Source organism: Eptesicus fuscus, chromosome 6 (assembly GCF_027574615.1).
Source record: "Eptesicus fuscus isolate TK198812 chromosome 6, DD_ASM_mEF_20220401, whole genome shotgun sequence".
Lineage (NCBI taxonomy): Eukaryota > Metazoa > Chordata > Mammalia > Chiroptera > Vespertilionidae > Eptesicus > Eptesicus fuscus.
The window spans coordinates 52224574-52249539 of NC_072478.1; the positions used below are offsets into that span (position 1 = coordinate 52224574).

At 36.2% G+C, this 24966-nt stretch overlaps 1 protein-coding gene across 1 annotated transcript in view; it reads left to right on the forward strand.

Moving 5' to 3' along the window:
- Positions 1-24966, forward strand: part of LRBA (LPS responsive beige-like anchor protein) — a 564845-nt gene that overhangs the window by 224705 nt on the left and 315174 nt on the right. The window contains exon 36 of the mRNA XM_054717692.1: positions 23639-23805. Coding sequence (XP_054573667.1) covers positions 23639-23805 — 167 coding nt within the window. The remainder of the gene's footprint in view (positions 1-23638; positions 23806-24966) is intronic.

Sequence of the window (24966 nt, forward strand, 5' to 3'; positions counted from 1 at the left end):
TGAGAGAGAAGGAAACTTGAAGCACAGAGAGGTTAAGTGACCTGTTCTATGTCATACAGCTAATAGGTGGTGAAGCTAGGACCCGAGGTCAAGTAGTCTGATACAGAGTTATGCCCACGTTGCTCTGTGGCTGCTCTAATATCTCATCTAATAAGTGGTTTAATAGTGTGTGTGTTTTTTTCATTTCACCACCAAGACAGATATGTGAAGTATGCAGGATAGATTGAGAGAATGTGATTTACTTTAGCCTTGTTCACATAGCTAGTAAATCAATGATTTTGAACGAGAAACCAAATCTCAGAACAATAACCCAGTGTGGTCTCTGTCTTTATATCTCTATAGACCTCATGGTATTATGAACTGTTTTGTTGTTGAAATAATATATTATTCAATATATACACTTGAATGTTCTGAAGGAATGTGAAGCACGTTGACAAATATTAGAGACTTAAACTACCAATTTTAGAATTAATGATGATGATTTATCAAATTTATCTTTTAAATATTTGCCTTTTTTCTGATTGATGGTTATTTGACTTTCTTTAAAATAAATTTTTATTTTCCTAATTGTAAAAGTGATACATATTTTTTATAGAAAGCTTATAAGATAATGAAAAAAAAAATAATCCATTGTCACCCTGGCTGGTGTGATTCAGTTGGTTGGGCAACCTCACATGCACTGAAAGATTGCTGGCTCCATTCCTGGTCAAGAGCATGTGCTCAGGTTGCAGTCTTGATCCCCTTTAGGAGGCACGCAGGAGGCACTGATCGATGTGAGAGTGGAACATAGATGTTTCTCTCTTTCTCTCTCTCCATCTTCCTACATACCTCTTTAAATATTAAAAAACAAATCTTAAAAAAAATCATCCATTGGTCAGCTGTAACAACTATTTATCCCATTGTTTTTTTTTAAACTTTAATTTGAAATAATTATAGACTTACAAGAAGTTGCAAAAGTAGTACAAAAGTGCCATTATACTCTATTACATTTTTTTTTACACTGCAATATATTTTATTTTGGCTTTAAACTTTTATTTTTTACCAAGTTTTTTTTTTAAATTATCTTAAGTTTAAAATATGTCTTCTTTTCCCCAATTGACTCCCCCCCCCACAACTATTCCCACCCCGGGCAAGCCCCCACCGCCCCAGTGTCTGTGTCCATTGGTTATGCCAGTGGTCGGCAAACTCATTAGTCAACAGAGCCAAATATCAACAGTACAATGATTGAAATTTCTTTTGAGAGCCAAATTTTTTAAACTTGAACTTCTTCTAACACCACTTCTTCAAAATAGATTAGCCCAGGCCGTGGTATTTTGTGGAAGAGCCACACTCAAGGGGCCAAAGAGCCGCATGTGGCTCGCGAGCCTCAGTTTGCCAACCACGGGGTTATGCTAATATGCATGCATACAAGTCCTTTGGTTGCTCTATAACGTCCCCACCTCCCCTGCCATTTGTCTCTGGATCTATTTTTGTTCATCAAATTATGTTGATCATTATATCCTACATATGAGTGAGATCATGTGATATTTATCTTTCTCCAACTGGCTATTTCGCTTAGCATAATGTTCTCCAGTTCCATCAATGCTGTTGCAAATGGTAAAAGTTCCTTCTTTTTTATAATGGTGTAGTATTCCATTGTGTAGATGTACCATAGGTTTTTAATCCACTCATCTGCTGATGGGCACTTAGGTTGTTTCCAAATCTTAGCTATTGTAAATTGTGCTGCTGTGAACATAGGGGTGCATGTAATGCCCAGTGTTCAGAATCCCCAAAAACCCCCCAGGAAGGAGCCAAGACCCGCTGTAACTGCAAGAGAACCTTTATTCGTGCTAGCACGAGCTCTCATCTCCAGCGCTCACCGGGGAAAAAGAGACCCTCTCTCGCCACAATAAAGGCTTTAAAGGGCGTCTCAAGCAGTGGGCAGGGAGAGTGTTTATGATTGGTCAGGGGTAGGGTGAGGGGTCCAGTTACACAAAGGCACACTGGGCAGCTTGCCTAAAGTGGACTGAGTCCACCTCTCTACATTCCTATTGGTAGGTTCATGCAATTGTTACATTCTCGCGGTTTTCTAAGAAAAAGGAGTCATATATATAGTTACACAGGGTGGAGGGTACAGTACATTTTGTGCTGTCCTGCTCTGCCCTTTCAGTGCATATATCCTTTCTGATTGATGTTTCTGGTTTCTTGGGATATATTCCTAGAAGTGGGATTACTGGGTCAAATGGGAGTTCTATTTTTAACTTTTTGAGGAAACTCCATACTGTCTTCCACAGTGGCTGCACCAGTCTGCATTCCCACCAGCAGTGCAAGAGGGATCCTGTTTCTCTGCATCCTCTCCAGCACTTGTCATTTGTTGATTTGTTGATGATAGCCATTCTGACAGGTGTGAGATGGTACCTCATTGTTGTTTTGATTTGCATCTCTTGGATGATTAGTGACTTTGACATGTTTTCATATGTCTCTTGGCCTTCTGTATGTCCTCTTTTGAAAAATGTCTACTTAGGTCCTTTGTCCATTTTTTGATTGGATTGTTTATCTTTTGTTAAGTTGTATGAGTTCCCTGTAAATTTTGGAGATTAAACCCTTATCTGAAATAGCATTGGCAAATATGTTCTCCCATGCAGTGGGCTTTCTTGTTGTTTTGTTGATGGTTTCTTTTGCTGTGCAGAGCTTTTTATTTTGATGTAGTCTCATTTGTTTATTTTCTCCGTAGTCTCTATTGCCCTAGGAGCTGTGTCGGTAAAGATATTGCTATGACATATGTCTGCTATTTTGCTGCCTCTGGAGTCTTGTAGGTTTTTATGATTTCCTGTCTTACATTTAAGTGCTTTAGCCATTTTGAGTTTGTTTGTTTTTTTTTTTTGTATGTGTAAGTTGGTGATGTAGTTTCATTTGTTTGCATGTATCTGACCAAATTTCACAGCACCATTTATTGAAGAGACTGTCTTGACTCCATTGTATGCTCTTGCCTCCTTTGTCAAGTATTAATTGAGCATAATGGCTTGAGTCAATTTCTGGGTTCTCTGTTCTGTTCCATTGGTCTATATGTCTGTTCTTGTGCCAGTACCAGGCAGTTTTGAGAACAGTGGCTTAGTAATATAGCTTGATATCTGGTATTGTGATTTCTCCAACTTTCTCAGGATTGCTGTGGCTATTCGGGTTCTTTTTTTAATTTTTTTTTATTCCAGATGAATTTTTGGAGAGTTTGTTCTAGATCTTTGAAATATGCCGTTGGTATTTTAATGGGGATTGCATTGAATCTGTAGATTTCTTTGGGTAGTATGGACATTTTAATGATGTTGATTCTACCAATCGATGAACATGGTATGTTCTTCCATTTGTTTATGTCTTGCTCTATCTCTTTTTTCAATGTCCTGTAGTTTTCCGAGTACAGGTCTTTCCCTTCTGTAGTTAAGTTTATTCCTAGGTATCTTAATTTTTTTTTTTGGTGCAGTGGTAAATGGGATTGTTTTTTTAGTTTCTCTTTTTGTGAGTTCATTATTGGTGTATAAAAAGGCCATAAATTTCTGGGTGTTAATTTTATATCCTGCTACATTGTTGAATTCATTTATTATGTCTAGTAAATTTTTGATGGAGTCTTTGGGGTTTTCTATGTATAGCATCATGTCGTCTGTGAATAAGGACATTTTTACTTCTTCTTTCCCAATTTGGATGCCTTTTGTTTTTTTTTCTCGTCTGATTGCTATGGCTAGCACTTCCAGTACTACATCGAATAGGAGTGGTAAAAGTGGACATCCCTGTCTTTTTTCTGTTCTCAGGGGAAATGAATTTAGTTTTTGCCCATTGAATATAATATTGGTTGTAGGTTTGTCGTATAAGGCTTTTATTATGTTGTGGTATGATCCCTTTATTCTCACTTTGCCAAGAGTTTTTATCAAGAAAAGGTGTTGGATTTTGTTAAATGCTTTTTCTGCATCAATTGATATGACTATGTGATTTTTATCTCTCAGTTTTTTTATGTGATGTATCACATTTATTGATTTGCAAATATTGTGCCATCCTTGCATCCCCGGAATAAATCCCACTTGGTCATGGTGTATGATCTTTCTAATGTTATGCTGGATCTGATTTGCTAGAATTTTGTTGAGGATTTTAGCATCTGTGTTCATCAAGGATATTGGCCTGTAGTTCTCTTTTTTTGTGGTGTCTTTATCTGGTTTTGGAATTAGCGTAATGCTGGCTTCATAGAAAGAGCTTGGAAGTGTGCCTTCCTCTTGAATTTTTTGGAATAATCTGAGGAGGATAGGTTTTAGTTCTTTGAATGCTTGGTAGAACTCCCCTGTAGAGCAGTTCGGACCAGGGCTTTTGTTTGCTGGAAGATTTTTGATCACTGCTTCAATTTCTTTGGTGGTTATTGGCCTATTTAGGTTTTTAGATTCTTCCTGATTGAGATTTGGGAGCTTGTATTTTTCTAAGAATATGTCCCATTTCTTATAGGTTGTCCATTTTGTTGGAATAGAGTTGTTCATATTATTTTTTTTCATAGTCCTTTGTATTTCTGTGGGATCAGTTGTTACTTCACCTCTTTAATTTCTGATTTTGTTTATTTGGGTCTTCTCACTTTGCTTCTTGGTGAGCCTGGCTAAAGGTTCATCAATCTTGTTTACCTTTCAAAGAACCAGTTCTTGGTTTTGTTGATCTTTTGTATTGTTTTTATGGTTTCTATGTTGTTTATTTCTGCTCTGATCTTTATTATTTTCTTCCTTCTGCTTACGCTGGGCTTTTCCTGTTGCCCTCTTTCTAACTCTCTGAGTTGTAGGGTTAGATTACTTATTACTATTTTTTGTTTGTTTGTTTGTTTGAGGTAGGCCTGTAGAGCTATGAACTTCCCTCTCAAGACAGCTTTCACTTTATCCCATAGATTTTGGATTGTTGTGTTTTCATTGTAGTTTGTTGCCATGATGATTTTTATTTCTTCTTGGATCTCTTTGGTAACCCAATCATTGTTAAATAACATGCTGTTTAGCCTCCAGGTGTTTGATTTTTTTTTTTTTTCATTGTAGTTGATTTCTAATTTTATGCCACTGTGATCTTAGAAGATACTTGATATGATTTCTAACTTTTTGAATTTGAAGAGACTTTGCCTGTTCCCCAATATATTGTCTATCTTTGAAAATGTCCCGTGTGCACTTGAGAAGAATGTATATTCCGTGGCTTTGGGATGAAATGTTCTGAAGATGTCAATTCTATCTGATCTAGTGAGTCATTTAGGATTGATGTTTCTTTGCTGATTTTTTTTTTTTTTAGAGGATTTATCCAGTGGTGTTAGTGGGATATTAAAGTCCCCTACTATGACTGTATTGTTGTCAATCTCTCCCTTGGTATCTTCCAGAAGACTTTTTATGTATTTGGGTGTTCCTGTATTGGGTGTGTATAAGTTTACCAGAGTTATAGCTTCTTGTTGAATTGCTCCTTTTAGTATTATGTAGTAGCCTTCCTTATCTCTTGTTATGGCCTTCACTTTGAGATCTAATTAATCAGATATAAGTATTGCTACCCAAGCTTTTTTTTCCATTTCCATTTGTCTGAAAAACCTTTTTCCATCCCTTCACCATCAGTCTGTGTGAGTTCTTTTTTCTGATGTGTGTCTCCTGTAGACAACAGATATATGGGTCATGTTTTCTTATCCATTCAGCTATCCTATGTTTTTTGATTGGGGCATTTAATCCATTTACATTTAAAGTTATTATTGATAGGTACTTGTTTGTCGCCATTTTTATTCTTTACCCCTGTGTTCCTTCTTCCCTTCGTATTTCTTCTTTTTAAAGCAGACCCTTTAGCATTTCTTACATTGCTGGTTTGGTGGTAATAAACTCCCTTAGTCCTTTTTTGTTTGTGAAGCTCCTGATTTCACCCTCAGCTTTGATTGATAGCCTTGTTGGGTACAGTATTCTTGGATTCAGACCCTTGCTTTGCATGACTTTGTATATTTAATTCCATTCCCTTCTGGCCTAATGTGTTTCTGTTGAGAAATCAGTTGGTAATCTGATGGGAGATCCCTTGTAGGTAACTTTCTGTCTCTCTCTGGCAGCCTTTAATACTCTATTACGTTTTTATTGACTTTTTTTTTTTTTTTTTTTTTTAGAGCGAGAGGAAGGAGGGAGAGAAAGAGAGAGAGAGAGAGAAAAGAGAGAGAGAGAAAGAGAAGGGTGAAACATCAGTCAGCTGCCTCCTGCACGCTCCTTACTGGGGATCTAACCTGCAACCTATGCATGTGCCCTTACTGGAATTCAACAGGTAGCCTTTTGGTGCACAGGATAATGCCCAACCAACTGACCCCCACTGGCCAGGGCTACCCCATAGTCTTTTTGAAATACACATACACTCATTCATTTACTTGTTCACTCTTCACTGATAGGACCCACTCACGAACTTAGAATTAAAAGGATGCTTTAAGAAAAATCTAATATTAAAATAATATATTGTGACCAATTTGCCATTCCTGCAAGTTTTTTGAAAACATGATTTGTAGGAGCTGTGTTATTTCCCAATATAAATATGAAGCAATTAATTTTACCATTCTTTATTTTTAGATAACTTAAATTCTGTATATTTTACTCTTACAAATAAAGGTTTAAGGAATATCAGTTTTCATAAATCTTTATTTGAATTTCTGACTTTTTAGGTGAGCTAGTCATATAAATGAAAATTTGGGACCAGAAGAGTATGAGCTCTTTTGAGTATCTTAATACACAGAATTTCTTTGTAGACCTTTTCATGTCATACTCTTTTCACATTCACTGCACTATTGCTATAATTAGATACTTTTCAATGTGATAAATATAGTATACATTACTTCTACTACTAGTGAGCATGAACATTTGTTCATTATGATTGTTTTACTTTACCTAATTTGTTTCATGGTTCATGCAAACCAAATAAATGTTCACAATTTTTTTAGTGATTTATAAAATGGCTTTATATTTTATATCTATTAACCTTTGTTTTATTTGTTGTATTTCCCCCCACAACGTACTTTTCATTATACATTTATAGTCATTTAAATTTTAATATAATTTAGTTAAAAATTTTTTGTTTATCATTGCTTTCATTATTATTAGGTTAAGTTTTTTTTTTCTCTCATTTCAAGACCCTTTAAATATTTCCGCACATATTCTTTTCTAGATTTTCTGTGGATGTGATCTTTAATTTTTAAAATATGAAACAATTTTCTTTGTGTTGTATGAGATAAGACTCTATCATATATTACAATCTGATGTTTGTTAGAGATTCTATTGTGTTTCATCCATTTTTTTTCTTATTGCTCATTATACAATCATTAAGCTAATGCAACTTTTTTGGGGAGTTTTGTATATATTATTTATTTTTATCATGGAAGTTTAGATAAATATATATATAGGAGGGATAGTATAATGAATACTCATCATCTAGATTCAGTAACTGTAACATTTTGCCACATGTGCTTAATTTTTTTCTTTTGCCAAAATTTTTAATTTATCTTTATTATTGAAAGTATTACAGATGTTCCCTTCCCCGCCCCCACCTTGGATCCCCTCTATGCTCAACTCCCCCCCTCCCGTCAGCCCCGTTCCCCCCAAGCCCTTCACTATTATTTGTGTCCATGAGTTATGCATATCCTTTTCCTATATAATAAAAGCGTAGTATGCAAATTGTCCCCTGGACTGGGAGTTCGTCTGGGAGTTCAACTAGGGGACGGTGCCGGCTAGGGGAAAGGAGGGAGGCCCCGGCCAGTGGTGGTCGTAGGCTGCTGGCGGGGGGAAGGGGGGGACGGGAAAGGAGGGAGGCACTGGCCGGCAGCCGGCAGCCACTGGGGACCCTACCAGTGCATGAATTTCGTGCACTGGGCCTCTAGTATACATACAACTTATTTGGTTAATCTCTCCCCATCCCCCTTCCCTTTCCCTCTGAGATTTGTCAGTCTGTTCCATCCTTCTATGTTCTGGGTCTGTTTTGTTCATTCGTTTATTTTGTTCATTATATTCCACATATAAGTGAGTTCATGTGATACTTAATTTTCCCTGACTGTATAATTTCGCTTAACATAATACTCTCCAGGTCTCTACTGTTCACGCCCTCTGGAAACTTCCTGAGATTACCAGTGACCTCAATGTAACCTAACCCAGCATTCTTCTGTCTTTGTTTTCCTTTTAGTAAACCTCATCTCCATATGTAATGCTATTGGCTACTCTCTCCTATCTTGACCTTTTATTGAAATCCTATTCTATCTTTACTAATCACTTCACTATTCCTTTTATGGTGTCTTTTTATCACATTCTCCATAGTGCCTGGAACATTGCCTTACACATAGTAGGTGCTCAGTAAATAATTGTTCAATAAATGAATGCCAATTACAGCCTACACATTTGAATTCTTTTTCTGTTTCTGATTAAAAGTGTGAATGCTAGTTCTCTATGGAAATATAAAGAATTAAATTAAGTGAGAAAGGCCATGGCAGAACTATTTTCTACCCTCTGACCAGCAAGAGTGAGTGTTTATAATAGTATTTCAAATAGCCATGATTGGTGGCTTTCAAATGACAGCTTTGAGTTCCTCAATCCAAAATTTGCTGATTGGGCTTGAAATGAAAGAATAGGCAGTTTAAACTATAAAATACACAATAGCACACTTTACTTTAAAAAATTGTAAGAAACATTGTTGGCTACAATGTTTGAGCTTCTCTGTGGTGTTGAAGGGTAACCTAAGTTTTAAATTGTGTTAGCAAGAGTTATTTTATAGCAGGAACATGGAGCTAGAAAGATGTTCAGGTTCTAGGCTCCATAATTTATCATGGCAAAGTCTTAGGAAGAACTTACTGAACCTCTCTTAGTCTTAGTTTCCCTTCTGTAAAATGGATGTAATGGAACCTTAATTGAAGGTGTTTTGTGGAGAGTAAAATTTTATATAATGTGGATTAAAACACATTGTAAACCTGTGTTAGTGACTGTTATTATTATCATTGTTTTTGCGACTAGTCTTGTAGAATTAAAAGACCATGCATAGCCAAGTCAGTATCTTCATTTGAGAAATCTAAATTAGCTTTTCAGAAGAAAGGTAGGTTCATTAATTACTTGAGTTTAGACTCATTTATGTTCTGAATAAACTTGTTATTTTGTAGATTATAACTTAAATTAAGAACCACATGATTACTGCTACTGTTGTCCTTTATTTTTAGTAGGTTATTTTTCTTGATTTCTATTGAATACAGGTAGGAAATACATTTTCTTGTAAGAACTGTTATTTATTCGTACATTCTATTTTGGAAATGAATTTTCTAGTGTTCTATTTTCTAAAGTATGTTTTACTAAAAGCTACTCAAGGATGAAATAGTTGAGATATTATTTGTGAGATCATTATAGGTAGCATCTGACTGATAGTATTTTTTTCTTTACCTCAAACTATTGGATACAACTTGAACATTCAGGTAGTTTACCAATTCTGCTATATACTGCTAACTTTTCTTAATTAAATGTTTTTATTTAAGTCATGGAAACCATTTCATCTGACTTTATAACATAGCTGCAGTTTATGTATTTGTCTCATGATTTCTTCCATCAAAGCATGAAGAAGTGAATTATTGAAAAGATAAAAATAAATTTGTTTGCTTTCTGTCAGAGTTCATATCCACAGCCAACCTTGATAGAAGATCAGGATGATTTAGACAAGTTTGCTTTGGAGATTCATAACATATGCTTGCTGGACAGAATTGAGTTATCTCTGCTCTGGAGAGTAAGTTATTATAGCAGGAGCTGACAGAGATGAAGATAACTGAGGGAAATTCAATTACCTTTTAGTGTTTTCTTTCTAATAGGATTCTTAATGTGAAAAAGATCCTTAGGTGATGCGCTTCTGTTACTTGGGAGATCTGCCTTGATACCTGTTTCAAGAATACCGTGAACTTTAGTTCCGGGCCTTCATTAAGTATGAAATAGGCCTCTTACTGTTATGAGTAGTTTTGATTGAAAGGTCTTATTTTTACTTGATGTCATTGGCTATCTTTATAATCATTAACTGCCCTCTGTGGTTTTCTTTAACAAGGCATATATTATTTTAATACATTGGGAGTTATTTTTCTTTCCCTTTTGAGTGATCTCTCTGGAAGTATGTTTTAGCTTCTGTGTTGATATATTTATATTCCTCTAATTATCATATATTGAAGCTGGATAACCATGTTCAATGCTGCTGGAATTCCCAAGTTTCCATTTTGACTTTGCTTTTTCAATTTGTCAAACTATTTGGTGTTTTTACTTTCTCACCCCCTTTTACTTGTCCTGCTACCTGGCTTCTCTCCTTTCCTTTTCATCTTCAATCCTGGAACAAATACATTAAAAATGTTCTCTTGACTGTCATTAATGATCTAATTATACTACCCAGTGCTCTTTTTCACTCCTCATCTCCCTTGATCTCTGCATCATTGGACATTGATGATCAACTCCTCCATTAAGAAATTCTTTTTCTGCTTGGCTTTCTTACCCACTGTTTTCTGATTAGCTTTTTACTTCTCATGGTTCTCTTTGTAGTTTCATCTCTCATTTTTTATTTCTTTTTTTAAAAAAATTTTTATTTTTTAAATATATATTTTATTGATTACAAGAGGAATGGAGAGGGGGAGAGAGAGAGAAACATCAGTGATGAGAGAGAATCATTGATTGGCTGCCTCCTGCACGCCCCCTACTGGGGATTGAGCCTGCAACCCAGGTATATGCCCTTGACTGGAATCGAACCAGGCACCTCTCAGTCCACAGGCCGACGCTCTATCCACTGAGCCAAACCAGCTAGGTCTCATTTCTTATTTCTTTTACCGAAAGTATGGGTGTTTGTTAGAATACCTTCTTGGTACTCTTAAATTTTTGCATTACTTAGATAATGTTAGCATTATCTAAAAACTTTTAATGGAAGACATTACATAATTTTTAATCTAAAATTTTAATTTTTTTATTATTTAATTTTTTTCTTTATTGATTAAGGTGTTACATATGTGTCCTTATCCCCACATTGCCTCTCCCCCTCATGCTTCTGTGTCCATCGGTTAGGCTTATATGCATGCATATAAGTCCTTTGGTTGATCTCTCCCCCTTACCCTAACACTCCCCTACCTTCCCTCTGAGGTTTATTTTTAATGGGCACTTTTTCTAGTTCCTGACTTTAGTAGAGATGCTTTGGTGTTTCCACAATGATTATGATACAGTCTTTGAGCTGAAGTAGGGATAGTATATCCGTTTATGAAATATTCATTTAGTTCTGTTTGTTGAGTTATTTTCTTTCTAATTAAGAATTTCGTCATCTTTTAATGGAACAGTAGAATTGATGTGTGTGTGTGTGTGTATCTATATATATAAAAGCCAAGCGACCATAACGATGGAACAACAGTCGCTATGGCGCTCACTGCGGCGGCCAACCGGCCCGATCAGCCCCCCTCAACCTCCTGCAGTCCCCCCCTGGCCAGCCTGGCCCCCAGTCGGCCCCCCTCCCCCACCTTGATCAGGGGCAGGGCCAGCCAACCTTCTACATCCCCCGCCAGCCCAGCCCCAATGGGCCCCCATCCAGGCGGGCTGTCCGGACCCCACCCATGCATGAATTTGTGCACCAGTCCTCTAGTTATATATACTTTTATTGGTTTCAGAGAGGAAGGGAGAGGGATAGAAATACCAATAATGAGTGAGAATTATTGATTGACTGCCTCCTGCATGCCCCACACTGGGGATCCAGCCCACAACCTGGGCATGTGCCCTGACTAGGAATCGAACCGTGACCTCCTGGGTCATAGGTTGACACTCAACCACTGAGCCATGCCATCCGGGCAATTCATTTATTTTTTTAAAAAATGTATGTATTGAATTTAGAGAGGAAGTGAGACACACAGAGAGAGAGAAAGTGAGACATCACCTTGTTGTTCCACTTATGATGTGCCCTAAGTAGGACAGCTTCACTTTTGTCTTTTTTGCCTTTTTCAGGCTTAATTTGCTCTAGAACCTACTTGGCTGTCTCTCTGGTGATTCAGGGTATCTGTAGAACTCTCTTTCAACACTACATTTCAAATGAATCATTGTTTTCCTGTCAGCCATTTTCACTTTACAACTTTGGCATCTGTACATAGGAATTGGAAATATGAGGGTGTGAATGATCTTAGCCTTGGTCTCTAATGACACCTCTTTGCTCTTGATGATCTTTCTTAATTCTTCCCTTGCTGCCCTTTTGAGTCTCATCCTTCTCTTGCTTTCTTGGCTGCAGTCTCCATTTGAATTGATGACAGAATCAAGCAAGGTAAGCAACCTCTATAAAAAATTTAAGTGTCTTCATTGTCTATGTTATAGTTGTATATTTTTTCTGTAATAATCAAATGCAGTCATTCTTTGGCAGTTTCTTCTTTCACTTTCACCAGAAGTCATTTCATATTATCGTTTCTTTTTGCCAGTAAGATAGTGTCATTTGCATATCTTAAATTACTGATATTTCTTCCACCAATTTTCACTCTTCCTTCTTCTGAGTCCAGCCCAGTGTTTTATATGTTTAGTTTTTTGGTACAAATTAAACGAGGAGATAAAATGCACCCTGTTCTGACACCTTAGCCTGTAGGAAATGATTCTGTCCTGATAGTGCCTTCCTGTCCACAGTACAGGTGATGCATCAGGACAACCAAGTGCTGAGGCACTCCCATTTCCTTCCATGGAACTCATAGCTTCTCATGATTGACACAGTCCAAGGCTTTACTGTGGTCTGTAAAACATAGATTAACCTTTTGAAATTATTATTATTATTATTTTTTAATCCTCACTCAAGGATAATTTTTCATTGATTTTTAGGGAGAGTGGAAGAGAGAGGGAAAGACAGAGAGAGAAACATCAATGTGAGAGAAACACATCGATTGGTTGCCTCCTGCACGAGCCCTGACCAGGGCCTGGGCAGAGGAGGAGCTTGCAACCAAGGTACGTGCCCTTGACCGGAATCGAACCTGGGACCCTTTGGTCCGCAGGCCAACGCTCTATCCGCCGAGTCAAACCGGCTTGGGCTTGAAATTATTTGAAGTCTCAGTGTCCAAGCAATGTTTACAGTGAAGTCTCAAGGGCCTCTCTTCCTTTTCTGAATCCAGCTTGAACAGCTGACACTTACTGCTTTTCATGTAATAGAGAAGCCTTTGTTGCATCACCTTGAGCATCAATTTACTTGCCATTTCCCTCCATTGTCTCATCTTAAAATCAGGATAATAATGGTACCTACCTACAGTAATTTTCTGAAGAATAAATGGGATATGACAAAGTGCCTGCTACTCTGACGGCATATTTAAGTGTTCAATAATGCATCTATTATTGTTTCTATAAAATAGAGAGCATTCATTTTTCTATTCTAAGTAATCTCTGACAATTTCCAAAGAATGCTTATATGTCACACAGGTCATCTGGGACTCTTATCTCTGCCACAGGGCCTACATCCAGACCACTCCATGTCAGAGCTCAGGAAGCTACTTCTTACTGTCATACAGGTGGCTTTTCAGCAATGGTAGAAGGTCATCACAAAGGAAAATAAAACTCAGTACTGGATGTGGCATCTCCTGGAATTTATAGGTTGTGATTCTGATGGGAGGTTTTTGCTTGACCCTTTCTTGACCTCTTTCTCTGTTGCCCTTGTACTTTTGCCATGTTGCAGGGGCTAGTTCATCTCGCTTCTTTGACCACTTTCATTCTTGTTATAGCTCAGGTCCACCTGTCTCCAGTTTTAGAAAAGAATATTGGTTCTTTCTTAGTCCAAGCTTTGCCTTTTTCAGGTTCATTGACAATTGAGCCATCAAATTCGTGAAGGGAAATTCCCACCCCAATCTACCATATATGTTCTGGTATATGCTCTACACCTGGATAATGCAATGATAATGCTTCTCGGTATATTTCCAATATCTGGTGTATTCAGTCTGGAATGCACTATTTTTAGTGATTCTTCCAGAATGTGTTACAACTCGTCTCACTTTCTATTATAGCTTCTTGATTGTGGCCAGATTAAAAGCTAGGCTCAGCCTTAGCTGGTTTGGCTCAGTGTTAAGTGTTTTACATAAACCTTTGAGGAACATTTTTTTATGAAGGAAATGGGTAAAAATATTTTAGGCACCCAAAGAAAATATAAACAAGCACATATCAGGATATTTAAAAAGAAAGGCTCTAGTAATTACATATTACATGTCTTATTCTGCTACTGTTATCTTTGCCTTTTAAAAAGGTTTTTATTTGAGTTTGTTCTCTTAGTTGTGTTTTTTATTTTTGCCTAATATGATGCTATTTTTATTTTTAATCTTAAAAGAGCTGTTTGTTCTTGGTGAACAGTTATTTAATCTTTAAATCCTCTGTGTAACCCTCCCTGATTCTAAATAGTTCTTTCTGACTTCTCCCAAGTACACAATATATATCTCTTTTAGCAGTATCTCATATTGTAATTATTTTTATTCCCGTCTTTCAACACTGAGTGGTGGAAGAAATGGACTGTTTGCTGTGTAGTTTAACTTCTTGACTAAGCCTACAATAAGTGTAGGTATTACTACTATATGCATGGCACTGGCTTAATTGTTTCATGTCTATTCTTACCTGATACTTCTGAAAAGCTTATTATATTATATCTGATATATGATGTATGCACGTGTTTTTGAAGAAATCAGCTTTTAGTATTTACCTGAGGATTTTGTGGTGTGTTTATTGTTAATAAGTAACTAATGAAATAATAAAAACACAATATTATGTGTGTATTTGACACACAAGTAGAAACTATAGCCTTCTTAGAGTTGTCTGGCTTTTACAATTATCTAAAAACATTTTAAAACATTTTAAGACATTTTAAAACAGTTTATAGTAAAAAATCAGAACCTGTTCTTCAAATTATTTAAAAATATTGTTTAAAGACTGCAGTTTATAGAGATAAAAACCCAACACATTGCATCCATCCATTAAAACAGTAAGAAATGGAAGAGATACTTTGATAAGTGTTCTGCCTGTTTTAACCTTGAATGCTATTATCGGGTGGGATGATGCTATATCTGTTTCATTGGCTTCGGCTTTTTCATGCTGAGAGAAATCAATACTTTGAGTCGTTGGATGACAGAGGAATCACTTCAGAATTAAAGGTGGCTGTCACACAATGTCATTGGTTGACTTTCGTTGCTGTAGAGGTTTTTAAGCTTTCATTTTTCTAAGTCTGCTTTTCAAGAGTCTTTGTAAGATTTCTGTGGATAACTTTTTTTTCTCTTCAAATTTGACTTTAAGTCTTAGTTAAAAGGATCAAGTGCAAAAACCTCCAAAAGTGAAATATTAAAAAGTTGTTTAATTTTCTGCCCCTTAGGTGATTTCCCTTTTAAATGCTTTCCAATGAGACAAGTATTTATAGTGTGACTTTCAGACAAATTGGGAAGTAAGGTATTACACTTAAGTGTTTATTATAAAATATGTTTAGTTAACTAAAATGTAATACTCTGTTTGTAGCCATGAGAAAGAAAGAAGGTAGAAATATATGTCCTGAGATGGAATGATGTGTAGTTTGATTCCATTTACTCTACAAAGGAACTGCATTTTATTTTATTAACAGTGGACATCCACCTCCTCCATCCCCCTAATTTCTGTAGAAAATTATTGGCCAAACTGAGAGGAGGTAGAAAAGAGCACTTTATTTTATATGGGTGTTCCAAAATGTATACATACACTTTGAAAAATTATAAAGGCAGTGTTTATTAAAATACATTTCATTTTCAGAATTGAGCTATCAGCTATTTAAGTGTATACTTTTTTTGGGAAACCCTATGTAATTACTTTATGATTTTTTTAAAAAAATTCTTTATTGTTGAAAATATGTACCCCTTTTTCCCCCATTGACTCCCTTCAGTCCCCCCTAAATCCTCCCCCCCCCCCCGCCTCAGGTCTTCAACACCCTATTGTCTGTGTTCATGGGCTCTGCATATAAGCATACAAGTTCTTTGGTTGATCTCTTTCCACCCACAACCTCAGAGGGATGATGTTGTATTTTCAGTTCAACATTATGGTCATGAAATTTATTCAGGCTGCTACATTTTCCTATTTTTAAAAATGGTTATTATTTTTCATTTAAAAATATTTTTATTGATTTTAGAGAGGAGGGAAGAGGGAGAGAGAGATCAAAATATCAATGATGAGAGAGGATCATTGATCTGCTGCCTCCTGCACACCCCCTAACTGGGGATCGAGCCCGCAACCCAGGCATGTGTCCTTGACCTGAATTCAACCTGGGACCCTTCAGTGCTCCCACTGACTCTATCTACTGAGCCAAACCAGCTAGGGCACATTTTCCTATTTTATTTTCAATGCTGTATACTTTGCCATTACATGAGTAGACCATTAGCTTGTCATAATTTCTTCTATTGATTGGTAATTAGATTGTTTTCTGTTTTTAACTATTATGAATAATTCTGCTTTGACTATTTTATGAGCCTTTTGGTATACATGCTCATGCCTTTTGGTAGGGTGGAATTACTTGATGTAAAGTATTCATGTTTTTATTTTTATAGATATTGGTTCACTGTTTTGCAAAAGTGAAGCAATGTATAGCTGTTCCTATTAATTCACATTTTCATAAAAATTGATAAGTGATTTTTATTTTAGCATTCTGTTAGCTCTGTAATAGTACCTCATTGTGCTTTTATTTTTTATTTTATTTACATACTAGAGGCCCAGTGCATGAAATTTGTGTATGGGGGGGGGGTCCCCTCAGCCTAGCCTGCACCCTCTCCAATCTGGGATCCCTCTCGCCAATCCAGAACCACTGGCTCCTAACTGCTCACCTGCCTGCCTGCCTGATGGCCCTAACTGCTCTCCCTTGCTGGCCTGATCTCTCTAATTGCTCTCTCCTCCTGGCCTGATTCCCCTAACTGCCTATCTGCTCTCCCCTCCTGGCCTGACCCCCCTAACTGCCTATCTGCGCTCCCCTCCTGGCCTGACCCCCCTAACTGCATATCTGCGCTCCCCTCCTGGCCTGATCACCCTAACTGCCTATCTGCTCTCCCCTCCTGGCCTGATCCTCTAACTGCCTATCTGCTCTCCCCTCCTGGCCTGATCGCCCTAACTGCCTATCTGTGCTCCCCTCCTGGCCTGATCCCCCTAACTGCCTGTCTGCTCTTTCTTCCTCTCTGCGCCCTTTGGACCCCTGACGCAGGCGTGCTGAGAGCTCTCCGCCGCGGCCCCACCCCCATCCTGATTGGTCGTTACGTGACGGCATCCCAGCCAATTTGCATATTCCTCTGTTATTAGTATAGAATCGAAGCTATACATTTTTTCTCCTGTTTGTGATATATATATATATTTATAATTTCTATCATCTCAGAGAATTCCCTTGTGATTCCTAGTTTCTGTTATTATAGATAGTTTCATGTAATATACACTTTCACATAAGTGGAATTATGTAGTAGGTACTTTAATGTCTGGATTCTTTTGGTTAGCATAAAGTTTTTGATATTCATCTACATTGTTGTGTGTATCACTCAGTTGTCTCTTTTCATTGCTGAGTTGTAATACTTTGTTTATCTACTTGTCTATAGGTGGATTTGGGGTCATTTCCAGTGTTTGGCTTTATGACTAAAAGAACTAGGGGCATTTTCATATAATATATTTTGTGTAAATATGTTCTTTTGAGGAAATATCTAGGAGTGAAAATGCTAGGTGCTATTGTAACTACATAGAACAGGGGTCCTCAAACTTTTTAAACAGGGGGCCAGTTCACTGTTTCTCAGACCGTTGGAGGGCCAGACTATAGTTTAAAAAAAACTATGAACAAATTCCTATGCACACTGCACATATCTTATTTTGAAGTAAAAAAACAAAATGGCAAAAACACCCGCATGTGGCCCGCGGGCCGTAGTTTGAGGATGCCTGACATAGAGGGTGCCCCCAAAAATGTACAAACACTTTTCTGTAGATTCTATAACATTTTGAAAATAAAATGTATTTTAATAAACATTGTCTTGATAGTTATTCAAAGTGTGTATACATTTTTGGGGACACCCTGTATTTAAGCTTACAAGAAACTGCCAAATAATTTTCTAAAGTAGTTATGGATTTTACACTCCAACCAGCTAGGTAGGTATGACAGTTCCATTTGCTCTATATCCTTGCCAATGTTTGGTATTGTTGGTCTTTTTAATTACAGCCCTTTTAGTGGATATATAGTGATGGCTTATTGTGGTTTCTATTTCAGTGTTTCTTCTTGTGTACTTATTAGTCATTTGTATATTCTTTGTGAAGTGTGTTCAAATCCTTTGCCCTTTTTTGGTTCCATATAAATTTTTGGAGTATTTGTTCTATATGCTGTTGGTATTTTAATAGGGATTACATTGAATCTGTAGATTGCTTTCGGTAGTATGGACATTTAAATGATGCTAGCCTACCAATCCATGAACACGGTATATTCTTCCACTTGTTTATATCTTTCTCTATCTTACACATTTTTTCTTTAACTGCTGCTTTAGCCAATTCTCGCAAATATTTCTAACTTTGTTTGTGGTTTCATCTTTGATCCATAAGTTATTTCAATATGAATTATTTAATTTCCAGTTATTTTGCAACTTTTCAGATATTTTTTCACACTGTCTATTCAGATAAAGAATCAAAAGGGACGGACCTTGACCTAACCAGGTGGCTCAATTGGTTGGATTGCCTTCCTATAAGGTTTTAGGTTTGATTCCTGATCAGGGCGTGAATGGGAGGTAACGGATTGATGTTTCCCTCTCACATTGATGTTTCACTCTGCCTCCCTTCTTCTCTCCCTCCCTCTCTCTAAATACAATTAACCCCCCCCCCCCAAAAAAAAAAACAAACATATCCTCAGGTGAGAATATTAAATAAAATAATCAAAAGGACCTTTAGACTTATATATCTTTTTATCTAATTTTCTCTTCTCTATTAGTTTTTCCTTCAAATTACCATCTTAAATATTTTTTTAATCCTTACCAAAGGATATGTTCTTATTTATTTAGAGAGAGAGACAGACAGACAGACTTTGATGGTTGCCTCCTGAATGCGTCCAGACCCAGAATCAAACCTGCAACTTTTTAATGTACTGAATGATGCCCTAACCAACTGAGCCACCTGGCCATGACTCAAATTGATAATAGTAGGTAATATGGGAGTGAATAATATTGCCAAGATAAATTTCACAAAGCCTTGAGAAAATGCCATAGTTTCATAACCTATACGAATAAAAGGGTAATATGCTAATTAGACTGGATAGACCAGATGTCTTCTGCAGTGGCTGCTAGGGCCGAGGAGGGCTGGCAGCCACGGTGGCTGCGAGGGCCAGCAGTGGTAGTAACAGTGGGATGATGGGGGTAGCACCTTCCCCTGATCAGCTGGTCGCCTCCCACAGAGGGAAGCCAGAGGCAGCAGCAGCAGTGGGGTGATGGGGGCGGCTCCTTCCCCTGATCAGCCCGATCACCTCCCGCAGCTAGAGGCCAGACTGTGGATTAGGACATCCCCTGAGGGCTCCCAGACTGTGAGAGGGGCAGGTCAGGCTGAGGGATTACTCCCCCCTTCCCCCTGCACGAATTTTCATGCACCGGGCCTCTAGTAGGGAATAATAAAGAAAAAAGTCTTGACCACCAAGAAGGATGATTAGCGAGCTGACAGGAGGAAACTGGAGGAATCTGCTCAATTTGACGTTCACTTCTCTCTGAAAATGCAAAGGACTGATAGTAAAGTTAGGTAGAGATGTAGCATCTGGAAGGAAAGACTACATGTGATGTTACCTTTATTCATTTACATTTAAAGAGCCAGAATAAAGTTATAAATGGCCAGTCTAAATTGTTTCTCCCTTTGGTTATTTTTTAAAATATTTTCTCTGCAAGTAAATGAAGATCTTTTAAGAAGTGGGTTTATTTATGTTATTTTAAATTTATTAATGCTTTGGTAATAAATCTCAGATTTCTTTAGCAATAATCAAATACATTTGAATTGTTAGTTCCCAAGATACTTGTTTCATTTTTTTTTTAGATTCAGATATTTTTGCAGTTATTGTTGTGATATCCTATTACCTAGTTTATGTGTTTCTTAAAACAGAAAAGTTGACATAAAGTAAAACTGAATGAAAGTATTAGATCTGCCCTTGGTTTTATTGATAGATGGCACATTTTGGTAGAGTTTCTTGGAATACCTCCAGTTAGTCTTTAAACACAAGCACACACACATACACAAATATATAACCCACCAGTAAGTAACATAGATTTGATCTTGAAGCAGAGATATTCATGATCTGTATGTACTGGACTTTGATATGTCACACATAGAATATTATTGGTTTTTAATAAGGATGTGTTCAAATTACATTTTAAAGATATTTTAAAAAATAGATATGAGTTCATTATATCTTTACAAAACATTCTTGTTTGGTTTCCTTTTATCATGTTTTAAGGTCAGATGTGACTCTAATGTTCCACAATGAGACAGAGATTGATAATCAGGAAAGAATAGCCCCTTAATGTGATTTATATCTATAGATTTTATGTCAGATATGAAAAGTTGCTGTTTAAATTGTAAAGGAGGATCCATTAAAGAACACTTTAAACCATTTTACTATTTAGCTTACCTTGGACTCTTTTTAGGATTATGCCCTTTCAAGAAAAAACTTTTACAGCTTATCAAATGCTTATAAAATGTTATTTGGTAAAGTTAAACTATTTTAATATGAATAAAAAGGTAGAAATAATAGGCTATTAAATAATGCATTTCTTTGTGATTTTAGTACCATTTAATATGAAGTCATATGGTATTTCAGGGGAGTATATAAGCCAGTGATTTTCTATTTTCCATCAATAATTTAAATTTTCTCTTATGATGTTAGACAAAGGCAGATTATGGATATAGTAGGGAATGTTGTGGGTATAAAAATTCTGCAAATGTTTACCCTTTTATCCTACATGTTTCAGTATATGGTTGGGATAGATTTGATATAACCTCTAAAGTGCTGCCTAGTTCTGGAGTAAATCTCTGAAAATATCACACAGCAGTTGACAATTTTATCCCACTGAGTAATTCACTATCTTCACTTAAACTACTGTTTCTTTGTTTCTTTCTACCCCTACCCTTTAAGTGTTTCTTAATCATTTTATTTGTTCAAATCATATTTTTGACAAGCTGAACTATCCTCTGGTTTGTTTGGCTCAGTCTTTAATATAGCATGTGACAATTGCATTTAATCTCTTATAAATTAATCTAGTTTCTAACATGATTTATTTTCTCCACATGAAGGTTTAAATAAAAGAACTAGTTTCTCTTACCAGTGTACAAAAATTAAGCTCTCAGAGGTCCCAAATCTCCTAATTGTCCAATTTTTAGAGCCATTATAATCCTCTCATTTTACAGATGAGGACAGTTTGACAGAAGAGCTCGAGTTAGTTGCTCAAGTCTGACAGGAGATATTACCGAGGATGATACTTCAAGCAGATTTTTATTTTTCTTCCCAATCTTACATTTACACTCTCTCTCTCTCTCTCTCTCTCTCTCTCTCTCTCTCTCACACACACACACACACACACACACACACACACACACACTACATATTCATATATATAGTACTCTGGTTCTTAGTGGCAGTTCATTATGTATTTCAGAATTGCTTTTTTTTTTTTTTTTTAACTTGTATTTTATACTTGGATCAAACTGTCCTGTTTTTCCCTTCCTGAAATTTTTCTGGTTTGCCTTTGCTTTAGGTTCTCTTTATTCCCATCCAGAAATGACTTCTCAAAATCTTTCTTTTTCTTTCTTTATAGCATTTTGAATATTTCTCATTAGTTTTTGCAAGCCTTCCTGTTAAAAAGCATTTGTAGCTTCAGTGATTTAATGTGAATGATATACTTTTATTACCACTTCCCTCCTCCCAATCTAGACAGAATGGGAATTCTCCAGGGCAGGGGCTATCAAGATAATCCAACCTTTGATCTCCATAGCCAAGTGTTTTGCACAGACTAAGAGATAATTTAATTTTTTTGCATATACATAAACACCATGTCTGTTGGGTTGCTTTTGTGTTAGGAATACAAAACCTAGTTCACACTGCTACAATGAATGAATGGGATATTATAGGTTCTCATAAAAAGTGTCATAGAATGCCTAAAGATATGCTGGTCTATGATCCAGAAATTCATGGGTCCATTTGTAATAAGCTCTGTATTTCTATATAATGCTCCTGGCTCTGATCCCTTTGGGTTTGGCTTCATTCTCAGGCTAGCTTCCCTCATAGTGCAGAGAGAGCTTTCAGAACTTCTGGAATTATGGGCTTCCTCTTTTACACCCTAAGAGGAAGGAAGGAAGTACCAATAAAAATCCTGACCTTTTCATTTAATGCACCAGTTATATCAAGTGCCCTTCCCTGAGCCAATTTTTCAGTGTGGGAGGGGTTTTACTCTCATTGGTTTAGGAAAAGTAGGGGCCTCTCATTGCTAGGGCAGTGCTGGGGGCAGTATGTGGCAACAATCTTTGTAGGTATAACTGGTATACCGTAGCAAAGGCAGGTAGCACAATGCATATCACTTATATAAGTCTGTTATATTTGTTCCAACATCACATTTTTGTTACCTACCGTAGGTTGTGTGTACATGTGTATGTGAGCTTGTATTTGGCAGGGTGGATTTCAATAGACCATATGAATAGAATCAAGAATCAAGTATACATTAATCTTTGCTTTTTTGTTTTAAGCAATTAACTAACTAGGTGGGATAGCATTAACATGATACCAGGAGTATCTGAATTCCAGAAGAAAAGAAATAAACATCTTGAAAACTGGTGATTGAGATTATTAAAATTTTTTGGCAAAACTGATGATGTCTTAAGACAGTACTTTACAGACCAATAATGTATGAATCACCTGGGGATCTTATTAAAATCCAGATTCTAATTTAGTAGGTGTGGAATGGGACCTATAATCCTGCATTTTCCCTGAGTTTCTAGGTGACTCTAGTGCTGCTGCTCCATTTTGCAAAGCTAGGGTTTAAAATTCCTTACTGGTTTTTGTTATTGTTGTTTGTTTGTTTTTCATTTTTTCAAGGTGTTGAGAACTAGCTGTTCACTATTGGAAGCCGCCCATAGTCACTTTTCTGGACCTCTGCTGTGGCCTTATACCTGGTCTCTCTTTCTTTTATCCTACTATATTCCATTCTCTAAATGGCATCTGTAGTGATCATTTTAATATATAAATCGCAACACTTCACTGCTTAAAAACTTCTACTAGTATCACGTTATATTAGAATCAAACTAAACTCCTTAGCATAACTGCACAGTACTAAATAGCGCAGCTGCCTAACTCATGTTTTTCTTTCTCTTACTCACTTTGCTTGGAGTGCTTTGTAATGCTACCTGTAATGTGGGGCCTTGCATCTTCCCTTGACTAGCTGCTTCTAATTTTTCAGGTTTCTGTTAAAATATTGACCACTTCTGAGTGTATTTTATAAATAGATTCAGAGAATAATTTATTGGGGAATTGTTGTATGGATAATATATCACTAAATCTTAGTAAATTCAGTCAATGAGGGATATAAAAGTAACTTTAAATGTTTGGTTGGTTCAGTTCATATTGAAGATTATTTCATGATGCATTTTAAAGCTTTTTTCCATATTTTTATAGGATTAATAGATGTTTCTTTTTTCTGTTCAAGTCACTCTGTGCCCAGTATTCTGCAGACAAGCGAGAAGATGAGAAGATGTGTGACCATTTGATAAGAGCAGCTAAATATCGAGACCATGTGACAGCAATTCAACTAATCCAGAAAATTATCAACATTCTCACAGACAAGCATGGAGCCTGGGGAAATTCTGCAGTGAGGTAAAGTGATACCTTTAGGATTTGGCCCCTGATATTATGTAGAAGGCCTAGTTTAGATAAATGGCTTTGAATATGATCAAGGCCAGATGAAGAACAGAGTAATTTAATTTTGTATTTTATCATCTATGAATTTGAAGCAAAGGGGAAAGAGAAAACCAGTATGGGTGCAGCTATAGATCTTTGTAGATATTTCATTTTCCTCAACTACTTCTAAAAAATTATTTACTCATATATTTATTCATTTTGAAGTGAACTGTTAAGGAAAGTAGTTAAGTGATTTTATTAGCTACATCTATATTTGAATTTATATAATTACAATATTTTATTTTAAGCAACATTTCCTATTTTATACTTTTGAATTTTTAACACATACATTTGAAAACATAGTATGTGTTGTTTTCTTGATTGAGTTGCAAATTGTAAGGATATTATGATAAAAATGATTAAATGCCCACTTAAAATTTTATTCACTGTATCTACTTTCTTTTAAGATTACCAAATTGAACATGCTATTTTTGATTCTGACTGTAGAAACAAAATAGTAAATTACCTTATAGGACTACGGAACTTAGACAAATTGTGAAATTTAGTCTGATTGAAACATTTGATGCTACAAATCTTAGAAATATGCTTTGACTTATTTAAGTAATGTTAATGAAAAAGTTCTATAATTTGCCATTAGAGATATTATCGAATTCCTCATTTCTGTACAACTTTTGCTAGAAGACAACAAAAAAATGAAAAGTCAATTGCTTGCATATTATATAGGTGTAACTGGTTTTCACTTGTATTTTAAACATCTAATGTGTCTAGCAGACTTCAAAGTCTAGCTTTAGAAATTTTCCAGTGAATAGAAAATAATTTAAATTTTTAAAAGCTGAACTTGAAACTATTTGAGTTGAAAGCTACTTGTTATATATATTTTTAAATTAAATTTATTTGGGTAATATTGGTTAATGACATTATATAAATTTTAGGTGTACAATTTTATATAATATATCATTTGTATATTTCATTGTATGCTCACCATCCAAAGTCTAGTCTCCTTCTGTCACCATGTATTTGACCCCCTTTGCCCTTTTTATCCCCTACACCCCCTTTTCCCTCTGGTAACTACAATACTGCTGTCCATGTCTATGAGTTTGTTTTGTTTTGTTTTAC